This window comes from Morone saxatilis, unplaced genomic scaffold (assembly GCF_004916995.1).
Source record: "Morone saxatilis isolate NCDOM2014 unplaced genomic scaffold, NCSU_SB_2.0 Contig2, whole genome shotgun sequence".
Taxonomy (NCBI): Eukaryota; Metazoa; Chordata; class Actinopteri; family Moronidae; genus Morone; species Morone saxatilis.
The window spans coordinates 6103840-6128369 of NW_023339762.1; the positions used below are offsets into that span (position 1 = coordinate 6103840).

General features: G+C 42.5%; 3 protein-coding genes across 4 annotated transcripts in view; all 3 read left to right on the forward strand.

Annotated features, from left to right (window-relative positions):
- Positions 1-9004, forward strand: part of LOC118330188 (plasma membrane calcium-transporting ATPase 1-like) — a gene marked incomplete in the record, with an annotated part of 27956 nt that extends 18952 nt beyond the window's left edge. Inside the window, 12 exon segments of the mRNA XM_035664643.1 lie at positions 387-629; positions 1500-1741; positions 1828-2065; positions 3286-3465; positions 3609-3696; positions 4048-4154; positions 4885-5076; positions 5737-5950; positions 6688-6899; positions 6992-7099; positions 7406-7594; positions 8048-9004. Of these exon segments, the coding sequence (XP_035520536.1) occupies positions 387-629; positions 1500-1741; positions 1828-2065; positions 3286-3465; positions 3609-3696; positions 4048-4154; positions 4885-5076; positions 5737-5950; positions 6688-6899; positions 6992-7099; positions 7406-7594; positions 8048-8431 (2397 nt within the window).
- Positions 9005-10994: 1990 nt separating this feature from the next.
- gtse1 (G-2 and S-phase expressed 1) lies at positions 10995-17478 on the forward strand. Of its 2 annotated transcripts, none has more exons than XM_035664432.1 (12): positions 10995-11087; positions 11317-11386; positions 11491-11548; positions 12533-13220; positions 13994-14155; positions 14312-14438; positions 14819-15217; positions 15727-15781; positions 15898-16128; positions 16266-16488; positions 16772-16888; positions 17009-17478. In XM_035664432.1, the coding sequence occupies exons 2-12, from the start codon at positions 11365-11367 to the stop codon at positions 17096-17098; spliced, it is 2172 nt and encodes a 723-aa protein (XP_035520325.1). In that variant the 5' UTR covers positions 10995-11087; positions 11317-11364; the 3' UTR covers positions 17099-17478. The 2 variants fall into 2 exon arrangements, with proteins under 2 accessions (XP_035520325.1, XP_035520326.1); XM_035664433.1 differs by having other exon boundaries at positions 17012-17478.
- A 1315-nt stretch (positions 17479-18793) lies between these two features.
- On the forward strand, positions 18794-23445 carry LOC118329932 (high choriolytic enzyme 1-like). The gene is made up of 8 exons (XM_035664283.1): positions 18794-18908; positions 19442-19487; positions 20608-20760; positions 21634-21751; positions 22024-22202; positions 22440-22521; positions 23042-23171; positions 23320-23445. Exons 1-7 carry the CDS (start codon positions 18834-18836, stop codon positions 23166-23168), a joined length of 780 nt encoding a protein of 259 aa, XP_035520176.1. The 5' UTR covers positions 18794-18833; the 3' UTR covers positions 23169-23171; positions 23320-23445.
- The last annotated feature ends 1085 nt before the right edge of the window (positions 23446-24530 follow it).

Consider the following 24530-nt stretch of genomic DNA (forward strand, 5'->3'; position numbering starts at 1 on the left):
TAGGGGATCAATAAAGTATATCTAAAAAAAACAATACATTAACCATCACTGTAGCATATGATAAACCTTACAGTAAAGGCGTCAATTAATAAATAACAAAGGTCTAATCATTCTCATTACAAACGTTCTGATCAGTCAGGAACAGGCATAGTTTCAAATGTTGTATAAATTTCATAAATAAAGTCATTTTTATATACAGTATGTGATTATGTATTATAAATATAATGTCCTTTACAGACGATGTGGGCTAAAACACACAAGATTTGGTCAGATTTACTACTCTTTGACACCCTCCAGACAATCCTGGATTAAACACTGTTCATTCTGTCATTCAATTACATTCAGAATAAATTACTCAGTTAATTCAGTTAACACTTTTCTTTCAGAAAATGATGAAAGATAACAACCTGGTCCGCCACCTGGATGCCTGTGAGACAATGGGCAATGCTACGGCCATCTGCTCCGACAAGACAGGCACTCTCACAATGAACCGCATGACAGTGGTGCAGACCTACATCGCAGGACACTACTACAAAAAGGTGCCAGAGTCGGACCTGATTCCTGCCAAGATAATGGAACTGCTCGTCACAGGCATCGGGGTCAACTGCGCCTATACCACCAAGATTATGGTGAGCTGCAAAAATAGCCATCCATTCAGGAAGCTTTGTGAGTTAAGCATTTGGCCTAGAGCAGGTTGGTTTGGAGAGCTGCCACAGCAGCTCAAGACTCATCTGATCACTGCCTCCTGGATCCACTGCAGAGATCAGATCACAGAGTAGACAAACAAGTATTTTATTTATCAGATAAAACCCGCTGCAGTGACTGTCTTCAAGCAAGCATTTTCATTATCAGTTAGTGACAGTTATTTTCTGGATTAACAAATTTATTGTTTAGTGGTTCCCAGCCTGGGGTTTGGGACCCCCTAATGGGTCACCTAATAAAACTAAGGGATCATGAGATAACAAAAACAACAAAATATACAAGAAAGACAAAGCATTACTGCTACACAAAATGTCTGCAAAGGTCAAGTCAGCCAGATCAGCCCCAAGAATCTGGATGAAGCAGCTGACAGTGTTTTTTGATATAAGCTACCTAGCAATTTGTCCACGTGCATCACAATATATTTCACAAGCTTTGCAGTAATGTTAGCTTCGACTTTGGTCTTTGTGTTGGACTCGGTCATTTGTAGATGTTAGGGGACTCCATTTATAAGCTAACGTAGCTGTTTACACTGTAGTGAAGCAAAGAGAGAAGGACGCGCATAAATGTTACATCTAAATCAGTCCAAAGGCAACTGAGAAAGTTGGAGAAGGTCTCATTTTGAACTTACGTGACATCCCATTCACTAATTGGCAGTAAAAAGTGTTTAATAAATACAATTAACAGTAAAATGCTTCATAATCTTACATATGGAACATTTAACCTTAGGGTTAGGGTTACCTGTGTTTGTTGAAACTCATCGCTGCTATTGGATTTATGTTATTGTCATATTCCTGCAGCCTCCAGAAAAGGAGGGTGGGCTGGCTCGCCAGGTGGGAAACAAGACTGAATGTGCCTTACTGGGACTCACCCTCAAACTGCACCGAGACTACCAGACTGTCCGCAACGAAATCCCGGAAGAGAAGCTGTTCAAGGTCTACACCTTCAACTCTGTGAGGAAGTCCATGAGCACTGTGCTAAAGATGCATGACGGCAGCTACCGAATGTACAGCAAAGGGGCCTCTGAGATCCTGCTCAGGAAGTACGTTTCATGCTGCTGCTGCTGCTTCTCGCCCAACTCTGTGCTCAGTTACATGATGATCACATGACTCTTTACTTTGGTTGCAGGTGCTGTAAGATCCTGACGGCCAACAGCGAGGCCAAAGCGTTTAAACCTCGGGACCGAGATGACCTGGTGAAAAAGGTGATTGAGCCAATGGCGTCGGAGGGCCTCAGAACCATCTGCCTTGCCTACAGAGATTTCCCCGCTGCTGACGGAGAGCCTCAGTGGGACGAGGAGGCCCACATCCTCACCAACCTCACCTGCATCGCCGTGGTTGGCATTGAAGACCCTGTACGACCTGAGGTAAGTTAGCCCTCTCTTTACACCGGGATGCATAGAGGCAACCAGCCAATCACAGTAGAACTACCAACAGTGTGAGTCACTACTCAGTTCAGTTCAATTCAGTTTTATTTGTATAGCGCCAATTCATAACAAAAGTAATCTCATGACACTTCAAATAGAGTTGGTCTAGACCTTACTCCCTATAAAATTACTCATAGAACATCTGAAGAGGAGCTCCTTTAAACACTGGTCCATTCTTATTTTAAGACTCTTTGATCTAAAAGTACTTTTCAGCCTTTTCTCTGGTAAAATAATGGCATGTTTGAATGTGTACATTAACTTGGAGGCTTGTTAATGATGTTAATGGTCGAGAACGAAACGGTTGCTTTTCTCTGCAAAATACTAAATGTATTAATATTATTTATTCAATCGTCTCAGGGTAAGAAACTCAGTCTGACTCCTATGTGTGCTGGTATTGGTAGAGGTCATGGATTCAGGGAATGGAGAAGAAGGGTTTTGGGAATACTTAATGACAAATATACAGTGTAGGATTTAAAGAGATCACATGCTTTCTCTGCAGAAACTGAGGTCCTCCACACCTCAAATTAAGAGGGTAAATGCTGCTTTGCAACAGTGATAATTCTCTTCTAGGGCAAAGAAAGTTTGTTGATCGCTCGTACAGCTCCTCAGATAATGTGCAAATTGATCCATCTCCTCAAACATCAGAGTGAGGTTAATCTGGCAAAACAAACTGCAGCCCACAGGTGGTTTGTGACCTCATTGCTGCATGTCAAGTATTGTACGTTACATGCAAGATTCTGCGCATTAATACCGGCTGTGTGATTGTCAGATTTACTGCTCTTTTACTTTGTGTGTAGATGTTTTCACGCTGCAGTGCTTTGCCATTATTTACTAACAGCCTGTTAAAATGACTCATTGGTAAATAGCGTTATGAGATGTAAGTTATTTATTTATTTTGCCATTATATTTTGGCGTATTTAACCATGTGCCTTTGCAGATGTCTGAAGGGTTGGATCACAGCTAACAATAAACCCCACAGGACCAACATTTCTTTGGACTTAAACAGCTTTAACACGTGTGTGAAGAAGCTGTCTGTATCGGTTTTTTGTTCTTTCCATCATATTGTTTCTTAATTTCTTCAGTGTTCTGTCATCTGTCTGGAGGCCTCTATAAACCTCAACATGTATCATTGTTGATGTTTCCGCTGGTGTTCTCATCAGGTACCAGAAGCCATCAGAAAGTGCCAGCGGGCTGGGATCACTGTCCGCATGGTTACCGGAGACAACATCAACACCGCCCGGGCCATCGCTACAAAATGTGGTATCCTGCAACCTGGAGACGACTTCCTGTGTATGGAGGGGAAAGAGTTCAACCGACGGATACACAACGAGCTGGGAGAGGTCAGACTGGACCAAAACACAGACCTCATTTTCATTTTCATGCCATTTGTGCCTCTAATGTACACTAGAGGGTTGAATATTTCTAAGTACCTGTAAAGGCAAGTAGTAGACTTATTTATGTATATTCTTTTTTTTCTCTGCAGATTGAGCAGGAGCGTATTGACAAGATTTGGCCAAAGCTGAGAGTCCTCGCCCGATCATCTCCAACGGATAAACATACCCTGGTCAAAGGTTAGGCACACTTTAACCAAGTCAAGAAGGGCAGAGGAAGACAGGAAGTTAGATAGACGTATGGGTGACAGATGGTATTGAGACAGGTAAAGCAATGGCAAATTCATTTTATCTTATCTTCATCTTATACAGGACAATCTACAGAAGGCAGTTTTACAGTGCTTTACATACATGTAAACATTAAAATGAATAAGATAGAGTGAAATAAAGAAAATGTGAGCACAAGTTTAAATTCAGATGCAACCCTGATATAAAATGAAAACAAGAGCCGGTCAGAGTTAATACACACCTTAGATCCTTATTTGGTCAGTAAGTGTGTCTTAGCTGTGTGTCTGTGTGTTGTCATCTCAGGTATCATTGACAGTACTGTGCTGGAGCAGAGGCAGGTTGTCGCTGTGACAGGCGATGGTACAAATGACGGTCCTGCCCTCAAGAAAGCGGACGTTGGCTTCGCCATGGTAACGATTGCTGCCTTATGTCATCAAACTGCTGCGCCTAGTTAACAGTTTTTGTAAACTAAACTTTGCCATTAGTGTAAAACAGTTAAAATAGTAAGCAGTACATACATGATAAAAAGTAACTTGTTCATATGAGTTGATCTGAAAAGACAATAAGTTGTGAACTTGTTTGTAAATGTATTAATATGTCATTAAATATTCAGATATATACGATTTATATTAAATGGCTACATTTTCAAGTTTAAAGAAATGAAACTTGAATCTAGATTAAAGTTAAACCTTCTGCTGTTTTCTGTTGTGGCCCCGTCCTCTCAGACCTTTTTTAAAATGTTTTTACCAGGTTCTAATCCAGAGCAGACAGGAGGTGAAAAGACAAACAATTGCTTATTCTAGCTTTATTGGTCTGTTATTATATATTATTTTGCTTTATTATTATATGTTATTATATTATACTATATGTTATAAGAACGGAAACCTAAACCTATCCTATGTAACCTTCCGCCTCTCTCTACTGCCTCGTATAACTCCACTCAGCTGATCTTTACCAATCAGAAATGTGTGAGGCGCATTTAGCTGATTACATCATGTCCTTCAGTCATCAGCGTCCTTCACATGTAGACTGATAGCAGACAAGTTCAGGAGAGTCCTGGACCCCCTGGTCTAAACCAAGACTCACGACCAGGTTCAGTTTCAGGTTTACCTAAGCTGACCTACATGCTGTGTTTTGCAGGGCATCGCAGGGACAGACGTGGCAAAGGAGGCGTCTGACATCATCCTGACTGACGATAACTTCACAAGCATTGTGAAGGCCGTGATGTGGGGCAGGAACGTCTATGATAGCATCTCCAAGTTCCTTCAGTTCCAGCTCACTGTCAATGTGGTCGCCGTCATCGTGGCCTTCACCGGAGCCTGCATCACCCAGGTCTGAGCCACCTAATACTGCTGCTGCCTACATAAGGGGTGGACACAATAACAGTAATGTTTGACAGTCTAACAGTCCAATCCAAGTGACAGTGGGGACTTTGTCAGATAAGTTTTGATTCATTCTGCTTACTTTGTTGATCAGCAGTACGTTTTATAAAACACAACTTGCCTTTTGAATGTTTTGATCCGCGATTTAGTTTTTACTGCACCAGGTGAGCCATGCATTAACTTGGAGGCTCGTTAATGATGTTGCATATCGAAAACGATACTGTTGCTTTTCTCTGCAAAATACAAAAACAAGTCCCTGACCGCGACACGCCCAAGTCAATCTATGTGTGTCAAAGGCTGAATAACCTTCCTGTGGAATAAAATAAATGTGTTAGCTGATCACCTCTTCTGATCGGCATTTATAGAGATTGCAGATCAAAGTAATTAGAGCAAATATTGTTCGATTACAACAAATGTATTTGAAAAATGAAACTCTATATTCAGAAGATCATTATTAGTCTAAAGATGTGTGAATTTATGATTTTTGAAGGAAATATCAAATGTGTTTTCATGTTTTAAATTGACACTAAACAGTTCAGAAACTCCAGGTTGATTGGTTTGTGGTTTCTCTGCTGGTTGATACTGACTGTAGATCTGTGTGTGTTTCCAGGACTCTCCTCTGAAAGCCGTGCAGATGTTGTGGGTCAACCTCATCATGGACACCTTTGCTTCGCTGGCTCTCGCCACCGAGCCACCGACCGAGGCACTGCTGCTCAGAGATCCATACGGCCGCAACAAGCCGCTCATTTCCCGGACCATGATGAAGAACATCCTGGGACATGCCATCTACCAGCTCACCACCATCTTCACCCTGCTCTTCGTTGGTCAGTGAACGCACCACAGTTTCATGGTCTGAAACAGACTTTGTGTTTGAGCCACAGATCCACATAATTCTGTATCTTAACACATCTTAATACAATTAGATGTGCTAAGATTGCTGTCCATTGAAATGCAGATGAGGATTAGCTAACGTCATGTTTCTGTGCATGTTTTAAAAAATTATTATACATATAAACATGAAAAACACAAATATACAGAAAAGGAAAACAGGAAAATGTAAAAATCACAATAGAAGATAGAGGGGCTTGAGAAGGGACATGAAAGTTGACACTAGAGCAGAGGCTTGAGTTCCTTCAGCAATGAGATCCATTAATATCAGGTATTATCCCTTACATATATATGCATTTCCCTCTACTATTATTAACATGTAGTACATAGTAGTTACTATTTATTTCTGTTTGCTTACCTTTGTTAAACTTTGTTGTCCTTGTTTTGGCTGTATTTCTGTGTATCTTCCTGAACATTGTTCTTGGAACTGTGTGTAAACACACTGAAAGTCAAATTCCCTGTATGTATAAATATACTTTTATACATACATTAAAATTAATTAAATCAGATATTAAGGGAATTAAGGGAATTATTAAGGTGCAAAAACCTTAATCATCCTCCTGATATCCCATTAACAATACTTTAATTCCATCACTATTAATGTGCACATAACTGGAATGTTGATGTAAAAGCATAGGAGAGATTGAGTTCATTTCTACACCTTCTCTCACAGGCGAGAAGCTATTTAACATCGACAGTGGCAGGAATGCCCCCCTCCATGCCCCGCCCTCTGAGCACTACACCATTGTGTTCAACACGTTCGTCTTGATGCAGATCTTTAACGAACTCAATGCTCGCAAGATTCATGGTGAGAGGAATGTGTTTGAAGGCATCTTCAAAAACCCCATCTTCTGCTCCATCATCCTGGGAACCCTCATCACACAGGTAATCTGTGAGAGCCGAGGTTACTGTCAAGCTCACAGTCTGAGGTGATAAAAGACAAACTTGTATGATGTCGTCTTTCTTTCGTCCTGTAGTTCCTCATCGTGCAGTTTGGTGGTAAACCGTTCAGCTGTGTGCGTCTGACTATCGAGCAGTGGCTGTGGTGTATCTTCCTGGGCTTTGGCAGCCTCCTGTGGGGACAGGTGAGACACATTTGACCATTATTTTGATAGACAGAAGACAGAACATTCGGTGAGAAAGAGGAGGGATGGTGATTACATGGTCAGCAAGGCTTTAGCATTGATTTTCAAAAAGTAGGGGCAGCAGGGGTCAGTGAGTCAGGGTTTACATTTACAGATCAACTTCAATCACCGTCATCACACAAGAAACTGGCTGTAACCCTTCAGGTGGCCTCAGTAACATTTTCAAGCCACAGAAGTGTTGAGGAACAGGAAATGCTGCTGCTTTGTCTGACAGCGGTCTAATAATTGTGTTGATCCCCCTCTCAGCTGGTGTCCAGTATCCCCACTAGCTGGCTGAGGTTCCTGAAGACAGCCGGTCACGGCACCAAGCAGGACGAGATCTCTGAGGATGAGCTGGAGGAGATGAAGGACATGAATGAGATTGACCACGCTGAAATGGAGCTGAAGAGGGGCCAAGTGCTCTGGTGCCGCGGCCTCAACCGCATCCAGACGCAGGTATGGTTTCACCTTTAAAGGAAAATTCCAACTGGGTCCTATTCTCATGACAGTGTCCAGTCTGAACTGTGGGTTATCGTAACTCTGGACTCTTCACTGAAGAGATTCAGGAAATGTAACAACGTACATTGAGACAGCAGCTGGAGGTTTCCAGATAAACTTCAGTTTTACATAAAACATTTTGAATAGTTGTTTCTGAGACCAAACACAAGTAAACAGGGAGTTCAGGAGGAAATGTTGTTTTATTAGTGCTGCTTTGTCTTATATGTGTTTATATCAGATATTATTATTCTACCGCCACTGAGGTTCCCTCGAGCAAGGCCCTTAACCCCAGCCGCTGTAGTGGAGCTGCATAGTCAGATCCATAGTTGAGAATAAAACCCAGGTAGTAAAACCACCAGAACTTTCCTCCGCCATTAAACCCTAAGTTGACTGTTTCCCTTCGTCTTTCAGATTCGTGTAGTGAACGCCTTCAGAGACAGCGTCTCTCCCTACGAAGGTCTGGAGACGCCCGAGTCCCGCAGCTCCATCCACAACTTCATGAGCCACCCTGAGTTCCGCATCGAGGACTCTGAGCCTCAGATACCCCTTATTGATGAGGTAGAAGGCGAGGACGAGGCCCCCACCAAACGCAACTCCATTGTCATCCCACCACCGCTAACTGGATTGTCCCACCTGCCGCCTCTCCCGTCCTCCCTCAATCAGAACAACAGCACCCTGGACCGCATTGTCCCACTGCACAAGGACGCCTCCAGGTCCGGTCTAATCCCGCCCAACTCAGCAGGTTTGCCGCCATGTCCGGGGAGCCCCCTGCACAGCCTGGAGACCTCACTCTGAAGCCCCACCCCCTGACCTGACCACCTTTTGTTACTGTTGGTCTGCTCTTACTGTTTGTTACGGTAAGAGTTCTGGTTCTTCTGAGAGCCAAGGAATGAAAAAAAAAACATTTTAAAAACAGACTTGTCTGATTGGTTCTCGTCAGGAGTTCACCTGCTGGTTTTTAGGATCCAGGAAGCAGAGATGTTTCCAGGCGTGTTTGTGGTTGTGAGCTGAGCGGCGGTGGCAGGTTCACAGACTTATGTTTCCTTCTTTACTTTAATAGACATGAACTCTGCAGTTGTTATTTAGGAGAAAGAGTGTTTGTGAGGTGGTCGATCAATAATCAGTTTCTGATGTGTAAATATTCATGTTGATGTTCAGAGGTAGTCAGAGCTCGTTTTCATCTGCATCCTGTCAGTTTGTCAGCAACCAAACTGATGACAGGTGACGGTGGCGAGTTCGGGTTAGTTTTATGTCAAGGTTTAACTTTAAGGATCTGTGACTGAAATGTAGTAAATGTCTAACGTTGGATTTTATTCTAGTGTTTTTGTAAAAAAATGTTTTAGGTTGTTGTTGTTTCAAAAGATGTAAATCTGAAAGTTATTAAAAGTTTAAAAAAACAACTTCCAGAGCAGGATCTTTGTGACCCACCTTCACATGGGATAGAAGAAGAAATTCCTTTTGTCCTTTATATCAAATGTATAAATAACTCTTTAAAGGCATCTTCACCTTCAGAAGATTAACAAGAAGTCAACTGTCTACTGACGGTTTCTGTGGAGAGTTAGAAAAACAGGGTTCCACGCGTCCTGGAAAGACTTGTTTTGCAGTCATGGAAACTCCTGGAAATGTATTAAAATGACCAAATATCCTGGAACTAATCAAGATTGTCTAGAAATTGTTTTATTTTTTTATTTTAACCCCTCACTCAGATCGCCTACGTAGACCTAGGTTAGAGGAAAACTACTGACCTGTAGTGAAATCCCCTGACCACCGACCTGTAATGAACGTTCCTCATGATTCCTGCATCATTAAATAAAGAGGAATAGAACTGGGGAAGATGTTACAATACGAGGCCTACAGATTAGTTATATGACCGTCTGTGAGAAAGTGCTGTCCTGTATGGTCAGCAAAACTCCTGGAAAAGAGTGGGAACCCTGAAGCAGCTTCACTGTGACCTGCTGAAGCTCCGCCTCCTTCATAATGCATTTACAACATAATTCATTACTCCCGTTTCAGGCTTTGACTTATTAATACATAATACTTCCCTCTTCTCATTTCTCAGTTCGTACATCCTCAGTTCCTTTCCTCACCTCCTGCCCTCGAATCTGAGAGGAGACACAAGGAGAAAGGAGAGAAAGGAACAGGCATTTAACTAAATGACACATCCTTTCATCTTTGGGGACCTACATGTGACATTTTATTGACCAAACGAAAAAATGATTGGCAGGTTATGTTTAAACTAGTTTCAGCCCTTTTTAATCAAATCATATTCTATTCTTTCTGTTTTGTATTGTATAATTCCTTTCATGCAGCCCCAGACCTGCACAAGCTCCTCCTGGATACAAATCACTGGCCTGAAGCACTGTTTCTCATCAAGGCATCTGTGGACCTCTAGTGGTGTGTGTCAGTATTACAGGGGTCTGTGGAACATTTGATTAATAGGCCTGTGTGTGTATGTATGACTTTTTTTTGGACATTAGACATATATGAATACATGTATTTTGCTTATTAAAATGATCATTATTAGATTACAAATGGCACTGCGTCTGACACTCAAGACACAGACTGACAGTGGTTAGAAAAGCCTGAGCCGACACTTTTCGAATTGTGTCCTACTTCTCCATGTCAACCGGGAAAAGTTCACATACTGTTTAGATAAGACTGACAGCTCCCAGAGGTGTCTAAAAGGACCTTGTGGTGGGATTGTCAACCTTGTCAGGCTTGTTTCTGTGTGACAGAAAATGTCCTCTTAGCTTTCATGTATAATTTCTATTGTACATTTAAAGCTGTTTTGATTTCTTGCTGTATTACAGAAGAGTATGGGTAAACCTGTATCACATGCTCTCCACTGTTTTCCGTCTACACCTTCACCTGCCACTTTGCCTGCCAGCAAAAAACGTCCTTTTTCTACTTCTGTTAGGCAACTACTTTCTTTCTTTTGTGAATTGTATTCTTTGTTTCTTTAGTCTATCCCTAATGAATAGCTTTGATTCATTCATTGATTTTCACTTACTAATAAACCTTTGAAAGAAAGAACAATCCCCAGACTAAAAAAGGTCATATTTGACTAACTAATTACACTTTATGATAAACGTTTTCTTTTCCATGGATGTTGCTGTAAAGCAGTTATGTATTCATCTTTTTTAAGGCCATATTATTATTTTATGTATTATTTGTTCACGTGAAAGTTAATTTTTAATTATTTTATTAGAAACAAACTTTAAATCGGATTCAAAACCGGTTTAAACCAACCCGGAAACTACTCTGTGGACTACAACCCCCACAACTCCTCGTCATACACCTCGTCATACACCTCCAACCAATGGCTGAGTGCGTCTGAATCACGTGAGCAGCAGCGCAGCAGATTTGAATTGTGTGTGTGGATGTGTGTGTGCAGTTTGAATGCGAAGCACTGAGCTAAAAGAAGAGTAGAGAGTTTTCAGAGGAACCTGAGGTTTGTAGTTTTTACTTGAACTAAGCAGTGAGTCCCGCGAGCCGCTGCATGAGACAAAGTTCATGTTTAAATTCACTTTAAAGCTCCGTTCACATTGAAGCTACCGGTTAGAGAGTTAGCTAATGGGCTAGCAGGGTAACGTTAACGTTAGCATGACGTTTAACGTTCAACTCTCCGGTGTTTGTGAAAATATTTCATTATAGTTGAATGTGTGGTTGTGCCGCTGCAGGTCTAATCCGGATCCATCTGTAACCCACAGAGAGCAAGCAGCAGCGGGATGGACTGTCGACCTAACAGCGGTGCGTTCACACTCACTGACCCTGAGTCAGCGTTTAGACACAGTTAACGCCACCGTCGTGTGTTTTATTAACTGTTTATGAACCACCTTTGTGTCTCTGAACAGATCTGTTCTTTCTGCCTGATGAGAAGTTTGACTTCGATGTTTCTCTGTCACCTGCCAGGTAGGAAACCCATGACGGGTTCTGGTGAGCTCAGTTTTAGGTAGTGGGGAGGTGTTATCAGGAGCAGACTCACCAGTACTCCTACTGATACAGATACGTGTTGGTCTTGTGAACTGTCATGTCAGCGTTAAAACTTATCAGGTGAAAGCACCATTAACAGCTGCTGAATGCATTTTCATTCAGAACTCTCTCTATTTACAAACCCTGTTTGGGCCCAGCCACTTTGAGCTTGTCTTTTAGTATCCTTTGGGCTCTGTGCGTGGGTACCAATGATGTTCTGGGTGGTGCAGAGCCCACCAGTCCTGGGCCATGTACAAGAGAGGAGCCGATCAACATGTTAATACTCATCATGAGTCTCCTTCAGTCACTACTCACAGTGATAAGGTCTGGTTTGTTTTTCAAAATTCAATTAACATTTAAATAAATTATTTCCACGGTGCTCCTCCTCCTCACTGCTCTACCTGTGGCAGACTGGGGCTGTGAGTGGCACTGTGTATATTTTGGATTGAAAAGTTGGTTTCGGGAAAAACTTTTTATCATTACACACAGACAGTAGACATCTGTCAAGATAAAACATGTGAAAAACTCCCTTAAATGTCTGAAATGGAGCTAAATCATGAAAGTAAACATGGTTGTATAGTGAATAAGTGATATAGAGCTTTAGCCTACACCACATTTCTCTTACATTATGATCAATAGCAGTTTGTTTTGGACTGTCAAAATGCTGACATCTGCTGGTGAACTACTGGTACTACATTAACTGTAAAACTTCATGACTGATCTCATCTTTTTTGGTTTAACAAACATTATTTTAAAAACATTTACATCTTCAAACTGTAAAAGCTGAGCTCAGTTTGGGAGCTTTCGCCTTCTTCCTCCTTGAGTTTTAGCTCTCTCACACCACTTCTGAGCTGTGTGTGTGTGTGTGTGTGTGTGTGTGTGTGTTCCTGTCATCTCTGATGTCTATGTCTCTCCGCTCTGCAGCTCCAAAGGTGACGAAGATGAGGATGAGGTGTTCGTGGGTCCGGTCAGCCACGAGGAGAAGTGTGTCTCTGTCAACGTGGCGTCTCGGCTTGAGGACAGCAATGGTGGCACGCGGGCCAGCTGGAGTCCGCTGACCGGAGATCAGCTGGAGGCGGTGTGTGAGGAAGCCCACAGACTGGCCGACCAGCTACAGAGCAGCGAACTGAGCCTGGCACACAGCGAGGATGATAAGGTCACCAACATGTCCACTGACACCACAACCGGCAGGGAGGAGTTTGTGCAGGACTCTGAGGCCAAACTGGGTGTGCTCGGTCAGAGCGCCAATACGCTCAGCCCCATCAAACGCCAGACCTTCTGTGTGCAGGACAGTCCCATGAAGCAGCTGCCACCCGCTGTCCAGCGCAGCCTGCTGAGAGGAAGCAGCTCCAAAGCAGCGCCATCCAACCGCCCTGCCAACGCACCTTTATCCACCCGGCACGCCTCTGCCAACACAAATTCATTCACCCGCCCAGCTGCCAGACTCAGCACCTCCAGCCCTCTGACCAGGGCCAAGGCTCAGGTCAGGACAGGACTGCGAGGGAAAGCCACACTGGGTGTCGTACTGCCGAGCAAACCGGCTGCCCCAACAGCTTCCTGTTCAGCCAGCAAGAGCAGAGTGGAGAAACCCAGACTGCAACCACCGAGCAAAGTATTTATTTATCTTTTACTTTTCAATTATTAGGTGAAACATTTAGTTTATAAAACACCCCAAAATTTGTCAAAGGTAGTCTGCTGTCAGCCTCCTGTCCTCAACAGGAACTCAACAACTTGGAAACTTGTTCTTCCCAGAACCTGAGCTTACAGAACCTTGTGAGTCTTTGGTACAAGGTGCTGATTTTAAAATGATCACCACCTGGGAATATGTCACTCTTTTCCCACATTTTAAACGTTTTGGACTTTAAACACAACCAAGCTATAAATAATTAAAAGAAAGAATTATTCTATTCTTTAGTTTTTGTGGCAGTGGAGCAACATATCCTCTTAGAAGTTCACCTCAAAGATGGTGTCTTTGTATCAGTTCAGGTCATTACCAGCTAACCGGTACATGCACACTAACAAACATCAGGCTCCCACAGGTATTTTTCCTGAGAAACAGGAGGAGATTTTGGAATACTGGGGTCTGCGTTCCCTCTATTCAACCCTAATATAACACAGCCACAGAGTGTGAGGTGACAGAGGAATCCCACAGCCATAAATTGCATGTTGTCTAGAGAAAGCTCTAGAAAAAGCCAGAAAGTGGCCCTTGAGTAAAGGTTTTATGTGTGTGAGGGTACAGATTGTGTTTTAGAACTCTGACCCCTCAGAGTTTATCTGGTGATCCACAACAGGGCTCCCGACCCCCAGTTTGGATACCCCTGTGTTAATAGATGAATGAAGATATGGTGATGCCACCTGCTGGTTCTTTTCTTTCTCCTGTTTCAGGCGGTAGGGAGTTGGAAACGGAGCCCGGCCTCTCGCCCCTCCAGCAGGGCCGAGTCATGCGAGGATCTGCTTTCTGATTCAGCGAGCGTGGCGTCTGACATCAGCGACTCCTCCTTCAACTCCAGCTTGCTAGGAAAACGCATGCTGGCTCCGCCCACCAAGGTAACACACCTTTTCACCTTGTCTGGTTTCAATATCATGGAAATCTGGTCGAACTGCAACCGTCAGACAGAGTCAGCCAGACACTTTATTTCTATGATCATAGACATCCTGACATATTGTGAAAATAACTGATTATTGATTTGTTTTCTCCATCAGAGGAACGTGTCAGGTGTGAAAGCTCCGCCCCTTCAGAGCAGGAGGATGACGGACAGGAAGAACACATCCTCATCCTCGTCCTCAGTGTCCAGCTTCAACTCCAGCATGTCTCTGTCCCCCGCTAAAGGTACGCTAACAGCTAACTGTCACCTGCTAAGCCTGTATGGTCAGCGTGACATTTACGACTAACAATTATCCGTCCTGTATGCTGCAAACAAACACACGGAGGATTAGTGGCATGTAGCGCTTCACACTCCAAGCACCAAGGGCAAACTACGGCGGCTGCAAAATGGGCAAAAAGAGTTTGGTTTGTCCGTTTTGGGCTACTGTAGAAACAAGCCGGCCCGCAGTGTAGATATGAAAGGCTCATTCTGAGGATGGACGATTCATGATTCTCATTTTCAGGTGATAATATGACAATATACCTGTGACGCTCAGGACAGAGCTGATTTAGCTGTGTTTAACAGTGCGCTGCTTCTAACTGGATGAAGTGTTGTCTCCTCTCAGGTAAACTGAACTCTTCTTTGAACCGGAGTCTGAGCAGCTCCACTGGCCCCGCTCCCAGCAGCATCAGCAGACCAGCAAATCAAAGCAGGCCCCGCCGCTCCGCCATTTATGCCACAGCAGCGCCGGCGCCCTCCACCACCGGCCGCCGCTCACTGTCCGCCCAGACCAGGAAGCTGCCCGAGGTGGAACGTGTCAAAGCCACAAGGTCCACGCCACTGAAGAGAGCTGACACCACGCCCCTCCAGCAGACGCCTGCCAAGAGAGTTTTGGAGAGGACTGCATCGATCCCCACCGCCGCCTCAGCCCGGCCACAGAGCGGATTGAAGACCAAATCCAAACCGGAGGCCCTGGTCCCCCCAACACCCATTGGAGGAGTCAAAGGAGACCCCCATGGAGACGGTGAGAGACGCTGAGGATGTCAGAGCCATTTGGTTTATTCAGTCATGAGATAAGTTTCCGCTTTGTTTTATCCTGGAGTTTGTTCAGAAAACTGATATTCAGTTTGGATTCTTTCAATCAAAAACTTATTCGAGACACAAAAATATGACTTCTGTTCCTGAAGCCTGAACTCTGCTACAGCAGCGGATCATCAGCCGAACCACAAACCTCTCTGCCTATTATTCTCAGGGGCCCACTATTTTGCATCAGTCTCTCAATTTCATTTGCTGATTACCAAGAGTAGAGCTTAAATTAGACCACACAGAGGTCATTAATAATAATAATAATAATATTGAATTTTATTTTTATGTTTTAGCTGGTCTGGTCTTTACCTTCAGGACTGAACTCATGCGTTTTAATTTCAATCTTTTGGTTCCAACAAAATTAGGACTGTTTCTGTGTTTAATTCTCTGATACACCTGTCTGTCTCTCACTTTGTCTGTCTGTCTGTCTTTGTGTTTTGTCTCCAGATGTCTCAAAGATGTTGAAGCCAAAGAGGTTGATGTCAGCGAGCTGCATAGACAGGTAGATGACATCACACTGCCTCATTGTTATTTACAGTTACATCATTCATGTTTATGTAATACCGAAGATTTACTCACACTGCTGAGATTGTCAATAAACACCTTCCTCTCCTGCAGTCTTCCTCAGAAGCCCTGTGTTGGTCCTCTGACGCCTTCTTCTGGCAGCTGCAACTCGCTGCAGGTGAAGGCACGGCGTCCCTCGGCCCTCCCCACCCCAGTGAGGCGCAGGATGTCTGCCATCCCTGTTGCCACACCCACCAACCAGACCCGGTCCACGAGACCGCCACCCACCCCTGAATCTGACCCCGCCCCCAGCACCACCTCGGCCAGCAGAGAGAGAAGCTGCAGGTGAAATGCTTCAAACGGCTGTCGACCAATAGGAATGCTGCCCTGACCTATTGCAGCATGTCACCTGCCTGTTACCACAGCAACACACACAGGGGTCTCACTTAATCATTTATCACTGTGTTGTTGTTTTTGCGTAGCCCCACCCCGGCCCGCATACAGGAGGCGGAACCTGTTGATGCCCCCGACATCCAGCCCTTCTGTCTGGAGGAAGAGGAGCCCCCTGCTGCCCTGCCCGCCAGCCCTCCACAGTCCCACCAGTCAGAGAGCATGGATCTTGGAGCACAGAACAAGGGTGAATTAGAGCCCGCCAAAAACCTGATCGAACTGGAGACTACGGAGAGCAACAGCAAGACACAGGAGGTCAGGCCACACACACACATACACACACATAAACACACCCCAGTTGTTGACTGATCCTGGATCCACTTTGGCTCTGATGCAGCCGCCGCTCTCTGTCTGTACTCACCACTCTGTAGTCTCGCTCACTGTCTTACCCACAGCACTGTCTGGTTGGTTACACGTCATGAGTAATAATAGAGTAATAGTGGGTTTGCAGCATTTAATTAAACATAATTACGTATAATGATAATTACGTGGCCGCAAAGTGCACATAAATGCGAACGTCGCTCTGTTCTCTCCTCAGGTTCTCCTGTTGGATCTTCCAGCTCCGACTCTGCAGCCTCAAGAGAAACTTCTCATCGACTTGACCAACACCCCCGACCTTATCCGGACCGCCAACAAGACCTGCACCACATCCCAGGTAACTGACACCTCACCTGGTTATATCCTCAAACTGAAAGCAGAGTATTTTATATTTGTATTAAAACATATCTGAAGGACGGCCTTTAAATGAGAACTTGTTTGTTTTCATTGGTTTCAGCAGCTGATCGACCTGACCTCTCCGCTCATCAAGTGGAGCCCAGAAGACAAGAGGGAGAACAACGCCCCACTCATCAACCTGTCCTTCTGATCCAGATCCTCCTAAAGACGTGGATCTGATAGTATCTTCACTAAACTGGACTCCTCTGTCTTCAGAAACTCAAATCCAGTTAACGTCAGAGTTTTAATCAGTTATCTTTACTGAAGCAGAGTATTATGTTTTAAATGATGAAAATATTCAAAGGTTGCTGAAGTTTTTCTGCACCTGATTGTAATTTTATTTGTCTCCGTCTTGCTGCTCTTATTGATGTCTGAATAAATGTTGTTTATGTCACTACTGTAAACGTTCCTGCTCCTGTGTCAAGTTGCAGTTTAGATCCATGTCTGTCCAGAGTCAGACTCATGTAATATATGTAGTAAAGACTGAACGGATTTAATAAAATGTATTAAGTGCATTTTTTTGGGAAGATGGAGGTTGTCACTTTATTTTATTTTTTTCTATTCTATCTATTTGGGCTTTTATTGCCTTTTAATTGATAGTGACAGCTGAAGAGTGGGAGGGGGGAAAGAGGGCACGCAGCAAAGGATTCAAACCCAGCGTTGGAGCAAGGACTCAGTCCTGGTACACAGGGCGCCCGCTCTTCCAGGAGAGCTAACCGAGCACCCCAAGTTGTCACTTACTGATATATATGTCTGATTCCAGTAACTAATTTCCACAAAGAAACATGCTGTCTTCACTTGGAGACTATTTTTTTTTACAGAGGCCTCAGAGCAATGACAACTGAATCATCTGCTTGTGGTGGACTACTGCTGTCCAAAGTGTCATATTCTACCTTTTGCTTGCCCAATGAAGTGCTTTCCATGACAGCAGACAATGCTTCAGATATGGATGTTGTTGCAAAGAAGCTACAAACTCTAAACAAGGATGCTTCACACACTTGGCTGCTGTTTCAAGGTGGGGATCCAAGATTAATGTCACCCATTCAGTATCTGACCAAATGTGAAATATTGTCAGTCTCTCCTTCCTGAGGAGTTCCTGAGCTGTGGCGTTATAATAATGGCAGAAAATTTGTTTTTGCACAATTATCATGATGCCACAGTGAAGCTGAACTTTGACCTGAAATGTCATCATTTTATCTTATTAGAAATTATGAAATTGTCATAATTTGCATATAAATCATTGACTGATGGCCAAAAATGTGTAATGTGAGGTCCCAGGGACCTGCACCTTGACCTTTGACCACCAGATTCTGAGCAGTTCATCCTTGGACGTTCCTGAGCTATCAAGGGACAGAAAACTGGAAAGTGCCTTTATCTTAAAACATGAGTGCCAAAGTGTCAGCTGCCTGTTTCTCAGAAGTGCAATCACATAACAAATATGTGCTTGGAAGATTTCAGTGTTGTTTACATGCAGTCAGAACCAGATGATTTTACTTTAAATTTGTATGTTACTTTAAATACTTTGTATTTTGTCTAAAAATGACTTTTTAAATTTTTTGATATTCATTTTTTGAAATTATTTTCTGAAAAGAAAATCAGTCCAACTAATCTGGTTTATCCATCATGCATCAGGCAGTACAGGATCCATCATTCAGCAGGTGTCCGGAGGGCCATCAGTCTCACAAGGTCACATAAAGGTTTTCCAGAAATTCTTTTGCCACCTCAAGCAGATTTTTTTTAGGGTGGGAATCGTCCGTATGTTTTCAAGGCAATGTGCATCTTATCACTGAGCAAAGCGGTGTTTTTTTCAGGAGTTAACTGACGGCTATAAACAGCGACTGCAGCAGGAGCCAGGTGTTAACACTGTACACCTGCAGACTGGTGACATGGCTTTCTCACAGAGCGTGCTCGGTCTCCTCGTCCTCCTTGTGGTCTGTGACCGCTCCTGGGCAGAAGAGAAGGTGAGGACGTGTGTTATATCTTTGTGTTAACATTTTATAAAGGACAAGATTCACAGATTTACATTTATTGGTAATCTTCTTTAGTCTTGTTTTTGCTGCGTGACGACAGGGTGATTCTGTTCTTCGTTTAATATCTTTGTAAATGCATTTGAAATCCTGATCCAAATCCAAAGGACACTAAACAATTCATGCTATATTAAATTAAGGGAATGTGGATAATATGATGCACAAATTATGTAGGGAAGATTCAAGAAAAATGTAATTTAAAGGTATCATAATAATATCAGATTCCAAGAAGACTTATTACAGATATATTACATATTCAATGATATAACATGCAAGTAGAACCACTTAGAAAGCCACTGCAGTGCATTGGATCCTCCTGATGTTAATGCAGACATACACAGCTCCAGCCATACATCCATACAGGAGGAGAGTGTGACCTATGTTAGAACCATACAAATAGACAGCAGACTGCATACTACTCTACATAACTACATTTAACTAACAGTGACATCATCTCCCTGATCTAGGATCTGTCTGTCTCTGAGCTCCTCTGGAAGGCAAACAAGGATGTTGGTAAGACTCCATGCATGTTCACATTTATTTTTATATATTTTTATGAGACAGGGGGAACAGTGTACACTAATAAACATTGCTGTAAATTGAATCTGTAGCTCCTGTACACGTTACAAACTCATCCTGACAAATAATATAAGAAATGACAAACTATTGAAATCATTTATGATCATGCAGAACATTAATAAACAAGCAAAGTGGAAGTGTACAGTACAGAGACATAAAAGCACCAGTGGTGGAATATACAACTGTATATAAAATAGTCAAAACTAGCTCCACCTCAACCAGCTGTGAAATGCTGCCAGAATACCAGGAACAGGGGCAAATTTACTTTTAATACTAAATAAAAAATGTATTTAGCTGATTATACTTTTACTGAAGAAGGATTTTGAACACAGGACTTTTACTTTTATTCTGTTACGTATAAAAGTCTTTCAAGTTCTTTGACATTGTGGTATTTTTACTTAAGATCTGAGGACTTCTACCACCACTGACAAACACACACACAGTAAATGAAATCCTGAAAAACACTCAATACTGGCACAATAACAGACATGCATAAGGACTAACATGGTCATAGCAGGATAGCTATAGATTATAATGCCAGAAGAACACGCCTGTCCTCCTTCTGTTTTGTATGGTTTGGACCTTTTTGTTCCAAATCTTCATTCACAGTTATTTTAGACATTAGTTTGAGGATTCGTCTGTTGGTTCTGGACCTGATACATCCAGATATCCTGTTGGTGGCGAAGTACTGAGTTTTTCACTTTACCCAAGGATAAAGTTAGTAAGACACTCTTGATGGACCACTACAACCTGCAAGTCAAAGGTCACATGACCAATGTGGGCAGCATGACAATCTGGCAGGCAATCTAATCTGTTGGTTTTACAATGGCAGCCAACGGATCACACTGACTGTGGGTTTGAGGAAATGGTTCAATGGACACATTTCACCGATTATAAAAAAAAAAAGTTGCTTGTTGCCTAATAAAGTAAAAACAGATTTAAAGCTTTATCTTAGTCAAACTTTCTAGTAATACACTGATATAGTTTTAAAGGGAGATTAACTCATTTATATGGTCGAATAACTGATTGAGCCTTTATTGTCCTCCTCCAACAGTGCGTAGGGAGGACGAGCCCTTCGTCCTTGATGACATTGCTTATGACAATGAAAATGAGAGAAACGCTGATCCCTGCACCTCCAGCGGCTGCATGTGGGGCAAATCCTCCGATGGAAAGGTCTATGTGCCCTATGTCATCGCCTCACATTTCTGTAAGTGACTGTATTTAAAACAGTTGACCAAAAGATTGGATTTAATGTTGAGCTATAACGTAGGATCTAATTTACTTAATGTTTCAAATAAAATCAACTAGTGTAAATTTACAGCTTTCATTATGACGCTATTTGGAAAAAAAAACTTTTGGTTGGAGTTCAAATCTGTGTTATAGTTTAATTGTTGTTGGATCTCAGGTTATCACAAATTTGGTTATTTCCTTTATTACTTATTTTTCAAACCAGCAGCTTTCTCTGATCAAATTGTTAGATCAAGTAAGCATCCCAGTACAAGTTTATGTTCAACCGACAACGCCCTCTAGTGGCTGTAGGCATTATGCCGGGAACAAAGGAGCAGTTCAGATGATGTCGAGGTTGAGGGGGATGAACAGATCAACAAAACGTCGACATGACTGACAGTCAATGCTATTTCTTTTGTTAACACCATGATCACTGTCATTCCCTAACTAGTGTTTATTATTGTAACCATGATGACAAAAGTCCCCTAAGTTGACAGATTGACAAATCCATCTGTCCGTTCTAGATGGATTTTAAATTAAACCAGTAGGACGACGCTTTTTCTGAACAAGCTTACTTCATCAATGGTTTTATTTTGAAGGAGGATGTTGCTTCAGAGAAAACCCCATATATTTTTGGACTCGGTCGAGACCAGTTAGAATATTAGGTGAGACCAATGGCGCAGTCAGAGACAAGTCAGAGTAAAAGTACCAGTGAGTCCAAGACAAATTTGAGCACTGCCCCTAACTTAAATGAAGTAGTAATTTCAACTCAGTACCATTATGTTGTCCTAACCTTATCAAAGTACTTATTTTAACCCAAACCAATATCTTTCCCTAAACCTAACCAAATCAGCTTCTCGTGAGCGCTCCATCATCGAGCGTGGGCTGCTGTCCTTCCACGATGTCTCTTGCATCCGCTTCGTCCAACGCACCAACCAGAGAGACTATCTGAGCATCAAGTCCGACAATGGGTAACAAACTGTGTGTCTGTGTGTGTGTGTAAACTACATGCAGCGCATTAACTCAAACCTCTGCTTGTGTATGACAAAATAATGGATCATTAAAATCTGCTATCAGTGATTAAATCTTTAATTGAAAGTTGCCCTTAAGTTGCCCTTGACTTACATTTCTCTTAGAGTTCCCTTTCCCTTGAGAGTGCACATAGCTGCTCAAAATTCAAATATGTGTTTGTGCATTATTTCATCCAATCCACCCCATTTTTTATCTAATTGTATGAATGCAGCTGTTACTCCTACGTCGGCCGCCGTGGTTATTCCCAGACTGTGTCTCTGGACCGTCAGGGCTGCCTCTATCACAGCACCGTCCAGCACGAGCTGCTCCACGCCCTCGGCTTCAACCACGAACAGTGCCGCTCTGACAGGGACCAGCACATCCGGGTCCTGTGGGAGAACATCCAGCCCGGTCTGTACTTCGGCCTCCACACACATTACAGCATTAAAATGATCATTAATCTGGGGCTGCAAGTAATTCATATTTTAGTTATTAATTCATCTGGTGATTATTTTGTCAATTAATGGGATTATCACTGACGATCGATCCAAAGTGCAAAGATCTGAACAGACACACTAAAAGACAGTTTACCGAATGCTTGTCATTTTCTGTCTTTTCTGACCCTTTGTCCTGATTGTATTCTCTCAGGTTTGGCGTATGCCTTCGACAAGATCAACACTCTGAACCTGAACACTCCCTACGACTACAACTCTGTCATGCAGTACCACAGGTTGAAAGGCTACCATTCATCTCTTTATTCAGATAAACATAAATCATATATCTTTGTTCCCTCATTTTTGAAAGTACCTTTAAATAAGGGACTGTATGAAAATGTTTGCTAAAGAGGGCGGCTGAATCTTATATTTAATTTAATAAAATATTTTAACTTAATAATATTACATTATTGCGGCACATCTGTAAAGAATTTAACAGAAATATCTAAAGGTGGCATTAGAAATAATAAAAAATTCTGCTTTTTTTAACATCTTATTTTTATTTATCTGAATTATTCTGTAAAATTTGACAGTGTTTGCCACCAAATTGTAGTGGCCAGGTATTTTATAGCAGTGGCAGCTGCCACCCCTCTAGTTCCACCCCTGTCAGGCATATTGGAGATATTTTTCCCAGACAGCTTCCAAAGAGTTGGTTTTTGTAACGTCAGTGAGTGACCCTTTGAACAATAAACTAATAGTTTCTATTTTATATACAAACCAAAAACAATTCATCCTCTGTACTCGTTATAATTGCAGGTATGCATTCTCCGCGAACAATAAGCCCACAATGGTGCCTATCCCCAACGCGAATGTCGAGTTTGGCACGGCCCAACAGATGAGCAGGAATGACATCACCAGACTGAACAGTCTGTACAGATGTTAAACCGTAAGAGAACACACATTGGGTTTGTCTGTATGCTATACTTCTGTTGCTGTGAGTGTTTCCTCTATGAATCTAATTTATGGTTTGGAGAGACCCATAAGAAAATGTGTGTTTGTCGCCTTTAACGTGTTTCTGTTTCTTTTTCCAACAGGTGATGAAAACAACGCTGACAACATGGAGCCACCTGACACATCAAACTTGCTGTTTAAAATTCTGACAATGTTTTTCTCACTTTTTAATACAATCTAAGACATTGTATTGAAAATAAACCTTCAAATATTGAAACCTTGTTTGTTTGACACTGTTGTACCAAATGTTCCTAAATTCAGAGTTGAACCAGTTTACAATGACAGTAATTGGCAGCTTGTATCACAGATATATTGTTAAGCTGGATCCTCATCACCTACATATTGAGGTCCAGGTCTTCTTGCACCAACTGATTGAATTGGCTTACATGTATCCCAGGGGGGTTTTCCTCCCTCCCTCTCATAATGGCAGTGGTGTTTGGAGGTGGCAGCAGACCATTACCATCTGTGTGGTTAGATACCTCTCAAAATATACTGCTGTAACATCAGCTGACAACAGCTTCAGTTCAGTTTAAAGCTGTCTGATGCTGTACGATAACATATCACATAATAACATGTTAGATTAGAGCTGATGTTCTTTATTGTGCCCAAAGGGAAATGAATTCAGCTCAGGCCAGTGTCATACTAATAGACAAACAATAATAAATCAATCTGCAGTCTTACTTGCTTTCTTTACCATCTTCTGGTCATGTAGGATCTGCAGGGTTGAGCGCTGCTTTCCACAGAGCTTAGACCCCAAGGTGATCACCCTCCCAAGTTTGACCTTTGTCTTCCTCACAAAGTGCTCCTTGCACCACTGGTACATCTTCTCCGCTTCCTCCTCAAAATGGGTGGGGCTGTCAGAGTGTCAACCAATGCAGTGTCATCTGCAAACATCACAGGCCATGCATACACTATCCTCAGTGTGTTACGAATAACATTAACTGCTGCTCCTGTCAAGTGTCCCAGTAAACCTTGACAGTGTGACAGTGAGCCAGAATGCACGACACCAAGACCATGAAACTAAAGCAGCTAAATGGAATTCAGCCATCAATGTTTAGTATTTACACCTGTGTCTGCTGTAATAAAGGCCTACTGGAGGGACAGCTTAATATTTTGTCCTTATGACTGCCTACAAAGGTGGAAGTAACTAATTACAACTACTTATGGTATTGTAATTAAATACATTTTTTTAAGCCTTTAATTTTACTCTTTTAGTAAGTATGCATTACACTATGTCTATCAACAACCCCATTCCCAATGAAGTTGGGATGTTGTGTAAAACGTAAATAAAAAC